General features: G+C 43.7%; 1 protein-coding gene across 2 annotated transcripts in view; it reads right to left on the bottom strand.

Annotated features, from left to right (window-relative positions):
- Nucleotides 1–7,078: 7,078 nt before the first annotated feature.
- The window catches only part of Vav3 (vav guanine nucleotide exchange factor 3), a 328,577-nt gene continuing 325,977 nt past the window's right edge, over nucleotides 7,079–9,678 (bottom strand). For both annotated transcript variants that reach the window (XM_048363568.1, XM_048363566.1), the window contains one exon: nucleotides 7,079–9,275. In XM_048363568.1, the coding sequence (XP_048219525.1) occupies nucleotides 9,234–9,275 (42 nt within the window). In that variant the 3' untranslated portion in view covers nucleotides 7,079–9,233. The remainder of the gene's footprint in view (nucleotides 9,276–9,678) is intronic.

The following is a 9,678-nucleotide window of genomic DNA, read 5'->3' as shown; positions in this document are numbered from 1 at the left end:
TATTGAATGCCTTGATGTAGAAGCAGCAGAAGTAGAACTGGAAGCAGGTAAAGAAATTGCTGAACCGGATGCATTTGTTCCATAAATGACAATACTGAGCCTCAGAAAGGTTGGGGGTTCATCGCTTATTGGTGAAGAGGAAAGACTAAAGCCTGTTTTGGTTTTTGTTGTTGTTGTTTTCCCTCATTCCTGTGCTATTTCTATCTCCCCATTAATTGGATTGCAGAATTATCTTTTAAAAAACATATGTACTTTTATCATCTTAAGAACTTTGAAACTGCTAATTATTTTAAAAATAACTCATCATGTGATTATTCAAGTTCATTGCGTGATTTTTAACTGTATTTGGGGCTGTGCTGAGAAGTCCCAAGAGAGTATACCAGACTTTGTTCTGGGAGTTTCTGTTTAACAACTTTGCACTATGAGACAGCAGCCGATGTATAGTTCTAGGGATATTAAATTAGGCTTTAGCGACCTCTTTTCCAAGGTCATATTTTAGGTAGGATCTTAAAAAACAAGATGAAAAAATGGAGAATAAATGTGGTAATGAGTAAACTAGCTAGGCTGAATAAAGGTAAAGAAGACACATTCCCCCTCCCAAACATACAAGATTTGAGATTCATTGCATCACATATTATTAATGTAAATTTTCTCTTTCAAGCCACTCAGCAACAATATCTCATCATTAAGTGTAATAAATGCTGAGGGCATTTCCCACCTCTTTGCAAAACTACAGCATACTTTTCCTCCCTTCTTCAGATTATGAAGCCCTCATTTGCACAGAATTCAAGTGTTTCATTAACTCATTTAAATAGGTTGCTTGCTCCTAATGAACTCACCCACACAAAAGTACCTAAGAGCTTTCTCCTGGCAAGAAGATGTGTGATCCTGACACAAAGGGTGAGAAAAAATAAAAGGTTATTCACCAGGAACGGATGGCCCAAGAAATTGGCAAACATTCAGGCGGAGGTGGAATTGTCTCCTTGTCTACCCGGATTTCTACCAGAGCGAGGCTTTGCTTAGAACCCTCAGTCTGAACAGGACACAGACAGGCCTGGGTACTTGTTGCTGATTCTCTCTTTGGCTCCCTGGCCTCTTTGCAGAATGTTCTTAGTCTTGGCTAAAGCGTTTATATTTTGGACTTTCCTTAATAACCTGAGAATATAAGGAAAGAAACATTTGGGGCTCAAAATGTGCAAACTCTCTCCCCAATTCATAGGGTGAACCCCTAATTCCTGGTATCTCAAAACATGACCTGATTTCTAATAATGAGTTAAATGAGCCCCTGCTAGAGAAGGGGTGAACAGGACTCTACCTGCAAATGCAGTATCTGTGGAAAGAAAAGGGAAACTTGAATACACATATACACACATGATGCTGAGTGAAAATTACACCTATGCCATCGCAAGCCAAGAAACCATGGCAGCTCCAAAGGATTCTGGAAACAGATGCTGCTCTATCACCTTCAGAGGGAGTATGGGCTAGAAGGCACCTACACCTTGGACTTCAGAACAATGAGGCACTAGGTCTCTGTGGTGCTTTGTTTTTTGGGGTTTGTTTTTTTTTTGGCCAGTCCTGGGGCTTGGACTCAGGGCCTGAGCACTGTCCCTGGCTTCTTTTTGCTCAAGGCTAGCACTCTGCCACTTGAGCCACAGCGCCACTTCTGGCCGTTCTCTGTATATGTGCCTCATGTACTCTTCGCCACAAAGCCATATCCCCAGCCCCCTCTGTGGTGGTTTGTTCACCTTGGTAACACAGCAGCGACGACGGACAGCCAGCAGAGTTGATTGCACAGCTCCAGCTCTGTCTCTGTGCACAGTATCGGGGTGAGCTTTCTGATATGTAAATGAGATCATATCACTCACCTGCTTACAACCTCCAGTGATAACCAAGGGCGCGCTGGCATGGTCTCCAACTGTCCTGGGGCCCTCGTGTCCCCCAAACATCAAGTATTTAGATATTTCCTTTCAATTGGTTTTCTGCTCAAAAATCACTATGTGTGTGGTGGGGGAGGGGGGGTGATGCAGGAGGATTGTAAAATCAAGGCTAACTTGCCACACATACCTAGACTGTGTTTTGAAAATCAACAAACAAAAAAAAGTCGCTTCCTCATTGTCTGATGCCAGCACTCTCCGCACTTAGTCCCCCTTTGCTTCCGCTCTCAACAGTACTCATCAGCATCCAACACGATTCACTTCCTGCTGCTTAGTGTCACCTGCGATCAGTAGTTCCATGTGTGGAGGAATTATATCAGGCTTGCTGTGACATCCTTGAAGCCTAGAAGGGCACTGGGAAGAATCTCAAAACATGAGTTGAGCTAATGACCAAGTGAATGACTCTGTGGATGCTTGGGGAATTCCCCACCCCCCCTTACCTCTCCCCGCCTCTCCCGCACTGTGAGCCTGCCTCAAGAAGAGTTTTCTAAACGAGGAAAGACACACTTGGGCTCTCCTGGAGAGACACCTGGCTCTGACTCATCCTTATGCCCCACTTGGGAGCGGCTACTGAGTTGGCCTCAGGAAATAGAGATGTAAGGCATCAAAGGGGATTTTTTAAAACAAAGAACTAGACGTTTAAAGATAGACACAGGTGTCTCATGCTAGTAATCTTAGCTACTCAGGAGGTAAAACCCCCAAAGCTATGCTGGAGTCATGGCTCAGGAGGTATAGTACCAGTTGAGCATGACCTTGAGTTCAAACCCAGTACATGAACTAAACTCGAGACTCAGCTACATTTCTCCAAAGTAACCCACGTCTTTCTGTAACGCCTCCTACTTTCTTTCAGTGCCCTTGGGGTTTGCCCCTCTGTGGTAGGCAGCCATGAGGCCAGCTCCCAAGCAGTCCTGATGTTTGCTTCCGTGTGACAAACAAGGGTTCAGACTAAGCAACTCGGTGCGAAGGAATGCAGGAGAGCAAAGGCGATGGCCTTGTAGGACTATGACGAGATGAACTGTCGTCCTGTGTGTCCCGTTCTTCCACCTGTGGATGGGTATCTGGGACGGAGCTAGCTGCCATGTTGTGAGGTACGCAGCTGACTCCCATGTGGGCGTTGGGGAGTGGACCTTCCTCCCGCGATGGCAGCTGAGTCTGGAGGTAACTAGCTCTGCCTGACACCTAGACTGCAGCCCCACAGGAGACACGAGTGGAAGACAGCCAAGGAGTCTACTCGTTCATTCCCGAAGCACGGAAACCACGCAATAACAAGTGTTGGTGGCCCTTATGTTTTGGAGCCATTTGATATGTAGCAGTAGATTGCTGATATACTATGCTCTAGCAGAGTGATCTGTGTTCCACTTATGTACAAGTTTTAAAGCATTACGAATGTGGATAGTTAATTCAAGTATGTGTCTTCCAAAGACTAATGTAAATTGAAAGGGAGTGTTTTTTTTCCTCCTATACCTGTGTTACCATAAACAAAAAAAACTGAGGGGATGGTGTTGGGAGAGATGGGGAGAATGATGAAAGGAGTGATATTGACCAAGATGCACACTGATCAATAAATCTCGAGGTTTTTTTTTTTTGTTGTTTCTAACAAAGAACTAAACTTCAAAGCTGAACATAGGTGGCTCACATTTATAACTCCAGCTACTCAGGAGATGTCTGTCTCCAATTAATCAGCAAAAGTCCAGAAGGAGAGCTGTGGCTCAAGTTGTAGAGCACCAGCCTTGAGTAAAAAAGCTAAGTGATAGTTCCCAGGCCTTGGGGTCAAGTTCTAGTATCACACACACACACACACACACACACACACACACACACACACACACACACCCCATTTAATTTTCTGTAGATATTTCAAATGGTGGCCAAAAACAATTTTAAAAAACCAGGTTTTGTTGTTGTGTTTCATTCCTTCTTTTAGGTTACTTCATTTGCTTGAAGTTCAAGTGTCAGCTCACTTTAACCTCGGGGAAATAGGAATACGCAGAGACAGTATCTTTGCCAATGACAGCTAGCAAGCTAAGTAGTAGAGCCAGATAGACTTGCTCTAAGGCTGAACCTTAACCACAAGTTTGCTCGATCTTTGGCAACAAGACAGGTCCAGCAGAGGCCTAAAACAGGTCAAACAACTTTATTAAAAATAAAAAATAAAAAAAACCAGCCTGAGTGAAAACAGAGTTATGGACTAGGAGTTGTTTTTTGTTTTGTTTTGTTTTGAGTGAAGCGTGAGATGATGGCAATCTTCCACGGACTCTCGGAAGGATTACACGAGCTAAATGAGATATTATGGAACAAATGCCTCGTGGAGTGTGTGGAACTGAGGAGGGCAACCAACAACATGTGCAGCGAGGAAAACAGACAGCTCTGCAGTCATGACGGAACGCAGGGATGCAAACCAGCCTTCCCTTTCCGATCACTAGAAGACCCACAAACACTCTTGATCGGACTCCGGAGTCATCATTAAGTCTACTGGCTCATCTCAAATCTTACTGATACATGCTGACCACAAGAGAGGCGGGGATGGGACCTGTCACATTTCCGCTTGCTCTGGGAACCTCAGCACCACCTCACTTAGCGGCGAAAGAAAAATCTGCAGGAGTTTCAGAAATTGCTAGAAAATCAGAGGGAAAAACAAAATGGAGGAAGATAAGAAGCACTTGTTTGACCCACGGCCAGGACAAGTTGGGGTTCGGCCTTTAGTTTGCTGGTAGGTGTTTTGTTTTGAATCTGTACGGTCTGGGGCAGCCGATTGCAGGTTGAACACAGCCATTCTGGGTTCACCTTACTAATGACGGGGCAGAATGGGACTTTCAGGCAACCTGAATCTCAGCAAAGAGGCCCCTCATCCTCCCGCCTCCATGCCTGGGGCATGGCTTGCGGAGCCATGTGCCTAGCATTCTGTCTGATGGTGCCCAAGTTCACAGCGGTTCCAAAGAAGTTTGTTTTTCCGTCCACTGTTTCCCACAGTCTGTTCTAATCAATGGTGTCTAATGAGAGAGAGGATTCCTTTTTGACCTCCCTTCTGAGGCTTATTCATTACTCACAATTAAGTGCTTCCCCAAATCAGCCAGACCGGACAGGCTCACAACATTTCTAATCAGAACCCAACCAATCCCAGGAAACTAGTTTCAGTGAGAAATGAAGAGACTAATGATCTAAGTCTAAATGATTTTGAGCTGGGAGAAAACTTGTATTTTCCTAGCTTGAAATCATACGGAGCTGTTCAATTTGACTTCTGAGATAGCTTGTGGGTTTGCATGGTAATCTTCCTGAGTAGCTTTCATTCTGTCTATAAATTAAATACTGAAAATTAAATCAGAAGAAACAAAGGATCAACTCTCAATTTTATTCAGAATAAAGGCAGCAAGCATACAATTTGATAACTATTTTATAGTTCATAAAGAGAAGACCACTATTCTTTCTTTCGTTCACCTGTTCATTCGCGCGTTCACTTGCAGTAGTGGGGTTTGCACTCAGGGCCTGGTTCTCAGTAGGCAGGTGCTCTACCACTTGAGCCATGCTTCTCACCCCATATACCAATGTTTCTTGATTGCCTACTCTCTGAGGCTTCATTTTTCATGGGGTTCTTCAGAACTGCTCTTCCAAACACTGGTAATTTGTTATAGAATCATTACATCATTTATTAATATTAGCAGAGATGTCAGCGAAGCCAGTGGCAAACCGAGGGCTTGAGCCTGGGTCTGAGTGACTGATGCTAAAACTGTCCCTGCTTTTGTGATGTCAAGTAGTCTAATTCCCTTCCCAGAGAGACTAACTTAGAACTTAAGGATTTTCCACTTCAACCTAATAAATGAGCCTGAATTATGCTTAATTAATATAGTGGTGGCAACCATATAAATTTTTCAGTGAGTCCATTGGACAACAGTCATGATGATGATGGTGGTGATGACGGAATGTGGCTGTACTATAGGCCAGGCACAATTCCACTTTACCTGTGTCAGTGTCCCATGAGGTTTCACCAGGCTAGGAGTTAGGGAGGGTGATGAGACTGATTGGTGGTCGTCTGGCTGGCAGGGATGGGGAACTGATTCCAGGGAGTCAATCTGACTTCCAGCCCACGCTTTCTCCCTTCCTTTCCAGCTGTCTAAGAATTAAAGAGGCCATCAAAGCATTAACCACTGACACAGACTTGACACAGACCAAATGTGTCAGCATCACCAAGGTCATGTTCCCATGTCACCTGACCCGTGAGAGGAGCACTGCCCAGCACAGCTGGCTGTGGTCAGGATGGTGATGATCTCAGATTGAGGAGTCAGGGAAATGTGCTGATGTCAAAGTGAAGTGATCAAGACACCAGCAGAGCCAGCCCCTCCAGTAAAAACAGTGGGAGCTCCAGGACACACGATGTTATAAGGAAAGTGTGGAGAACATCCATTCCTGTGCATCTTGGGGTGGTGACATTGAATAGAGAAGATGATTACTCTGGAGCACATCTCCCTTGGGCTGCAGAAACCAAATGTGTATTCATAGCCTGATGCTCTCCACTGTCGGGAAGAAGTTTGCCTCCTAACATGACTTCCAGTGCAGAAGGTTAATCAAAACAAGGTGAAGGAATTCCATCTCTGATCCCTACTGCTTTAAACAGTATCTGTTCAGGGAGTAGGAGAAATGGAATGGTTTTGAATTCTCTGTTGAACCTTCAATTGGTTAAACCACCGTTACATATCAAGTAGTTTCCTCTTGGCTATGTGAGCTTTAAGCTTAAAACCTACCTAACTTCTTGTCCTAAACACTGTGGGACAAGGTAGTGCAAGGGTTATGTGGGCTCCGGGGCTGCACTGCCCAAGTTGGAACCCGACGCTGGCGCTTACCAGCCATCCGGGGGTCTCAGGAAAGTTGCTCATCCGGGCGCGGAGACAACGTGACGTTCTGTCCTCCGGGGTCACTGTAAGTGCACATGAGGCTTTGCAAACCATGACGGGAATATCACAGGCCTGTCAGCAGATGCTGAAGTTCAATCCTGGGATTTTCTTTTGGCTCATGATTTATAAATTAGGCAGTATCCTGATCTAAACTTGACCAAAATCAGGGCTTGCGTTTCCACAGTAATTATGATATCAGAATATGTGAGTTATGAGGTTGACTAATGGAAAGAATCATCAGTCTTCACAAAATCGATTAAAGGTAACAAGTAAATATTTATTGTATTGACATATTTACAATATATTACAAAATAAGATATGGTTCTAATTCACCAATTACACGAGGGATGCATACAGGCAAAACATGGAAACCATTTACTTCTGTCTTTGGTATTAGAAATCTAAATAAATCTGCAGCACTCTGGATTCGGAAGTCTCCAGTACAAAATATGAAACGCAGACAAAGATGCATCTGGAAATGTCATGAGAAGGGGTTCCTCTAACGTCCTCTGCTGCTAAACCCCGGCCAATGAAATGCAAAAGGAAGACCACACACCATTTTGAGGGGAGATGGGGAGTTCGCTGACTAGAATAAACACTAAGCACCTCAACAGTCTACACAGGAGTGCCGTAATTTGTAGGATGCTGTGCTTTCTCCATAGCAACATCTTGGCTGACAATAACAGAAGAAACATTTTTTGAGACAGTCACTGCTAAGAGTTGATGAGAAAGAATGGCCTCCAAGAATACATACCTTAGCGGGGGCAAGTTTACTATACAGGACACTTTATAAAATACAATTTCATAATCATTTACACATATACAAAAAATGTAGTCTTAGCAAATAATAATTGTTTCTAAAACACAATCACAGTTTACATAATTGTGAGGTAAAGGTCTTGAACCTATCCTAGAGGAGAAGGCCTAGCCCATGAGGGTTTCTAATGGAGAGGGGTATCCACGAAACACCCAGGCATAGGTGCCCTAAGAGGGTAGGGGAGAGGGCAGACGGCAGCTCTCTTATTTCAGAAATGATGAAGACATTTCACAACTGGATGCTCTTAGCTCTGAGGTGAGTGCTTTGAATGTCTGCTAGTTCCAAAAAGGAACACTCAGAATTCTGTCAGGAGCATGACTTCTGCAATGGAGGAAATACTACCTCAAGAAGGGAGCCACGGTAGTGTCTGAACTTAACTGCCTTAACTGGGAACCCTGTGCATCCCAGGAGATGCCTCGTGTCATAAAGGGAAGGTTGGCACACAAAATACAAAATCATCTGCCCAACAGTTAAGACACACCCAGGACAGATTTCAGAAGACAAGATCGAGAAGAAGGAAAAAAGAAAGCCTTCTGGTCCTGAAACGCATGAAAGGCCCAAATATGCTTTCCTTCCTTAATCCTCTGTTTGGACTACTGCAGACACACAGAGGAAAATGTGGGAATCAGTCAATACGTTCTGGGGTCTCTCCAGGAGCGAGGAAAAGGCATGTGTTAATTGATATTGCTGTTATAAAATGACTTATTCGCAATAATAGCCCTTCATCAGTTTCTGTAAACAATGCTACCTTACTCAGGCTCTTGGCAACTACCTATAAGAAATCTAGCCAAAATTAATTATTTTTCATCAAGTCTAGCATGACATTTCCAATAGGACCCTTTGAAATCAGAAAGGTTTTTAAGATTTAATATGGAGACACTTTCATGTTTTGTCCCTCTCCCCTCCCCCGTTTTTTTAAATAAAGAGGTTGCAAATATAATTGGGACGTCAAATGAATAATTAAAGCCCTCTGGAATATATCACTTATGATGCAAACCTGAACATTTGCCTGTCCTATTTTATCATGAATAACATCTGTGAGGAAAAGTATTTGCTGGGCAATGAGTCACCTATAGAACAATTTAAGACAAGACATACAGGATCTCTGCAGTAAGGGTGGATCTTTTCCAAACAGCAGAACTCTGCAATCTTTTTTCATGCTGAGAAGAGCAAAACCAACCTTCTACTTCTTGGTACCAACAAAAGTTTTGGTGAAGGGCATGTGAGAATAAAAGTAAATATGCATCAGGCATTTACTAATGGCAGACATGTTGTTGACTCAATGAAATAAAGAGGAATCGATGTATTCTGCAGCCCTCCTTTGGGAAGAAAAGCTTTTGGCTCTGCCTTGGTCTATGACAGTGACAGACTGGCAGGCCGTTTCCCGCACCGCTCGAGGCAAGCCATTAATCTGTCAGCACCGGCATCTTTAGAAATGCCAGCATTAAGACTTAAGAGAGGGAAATAAGGAGGGAGGATGCTGAAAAGCCAGAAATGCAGCTTTCTTAAACACTTGGGTTAATTGGTAATGCTACGCAGGCTCCTGTTTAATCCTTCTCTGAGTTTTTGGTGCAGTGTGCCATGCTGGATTGGAACTTATTCATCCTCTTCCACATATGTAGATGGAAACCAACCCACCTGAAAAAGAAAAGCAACCAACAGAGCCATGTGATTTTGTACCTGCTACTTCCAAAGATTCTGCACACACAACGTTTAGTTTCCATAGCACCTCAATGAAGCTACGGTTTTAAGCCACTGTAGGTAAAGAAGACTGACTTAACTGTTCTTAGGAGCCTAATACACTGAGTGACAGAAAGGGAGGGATAAAATAAGCTTAAATTGTAATTTGCTGCTGGCACACAAATATGTAAATTAAATGTAGTGTGGGGCTCAGATCCACGATGCTTCCTATTTCTGTGGCAGAATAGGATGTAAAAACAGAAGTACCCTGGCTCATCCCTTCCCCCTGAGATCAGCCACTCGCACAGATATCTGGCACTGAGCCCAGAGCGTGTGCTCAAATCCATAGGTCCTGAAAAGG

This window comes from Perognathus longimembris, chromosome 15 (genome assembly GCF_023159225.1).
Source record: "Perognathus longimembris pacificus isolate PPM17 chromosome 15, ASM2315922v1, whole genome shotgun sequence".
NCBI lineage: Eukaryota > Metazoa > Chordata > Mammalia > Rodentia > Heteromyidae > Perognathus > Perognathus longimembris.
This window is presented reverse-complemented; position numbering and strand designations above follow the sequence as displayed.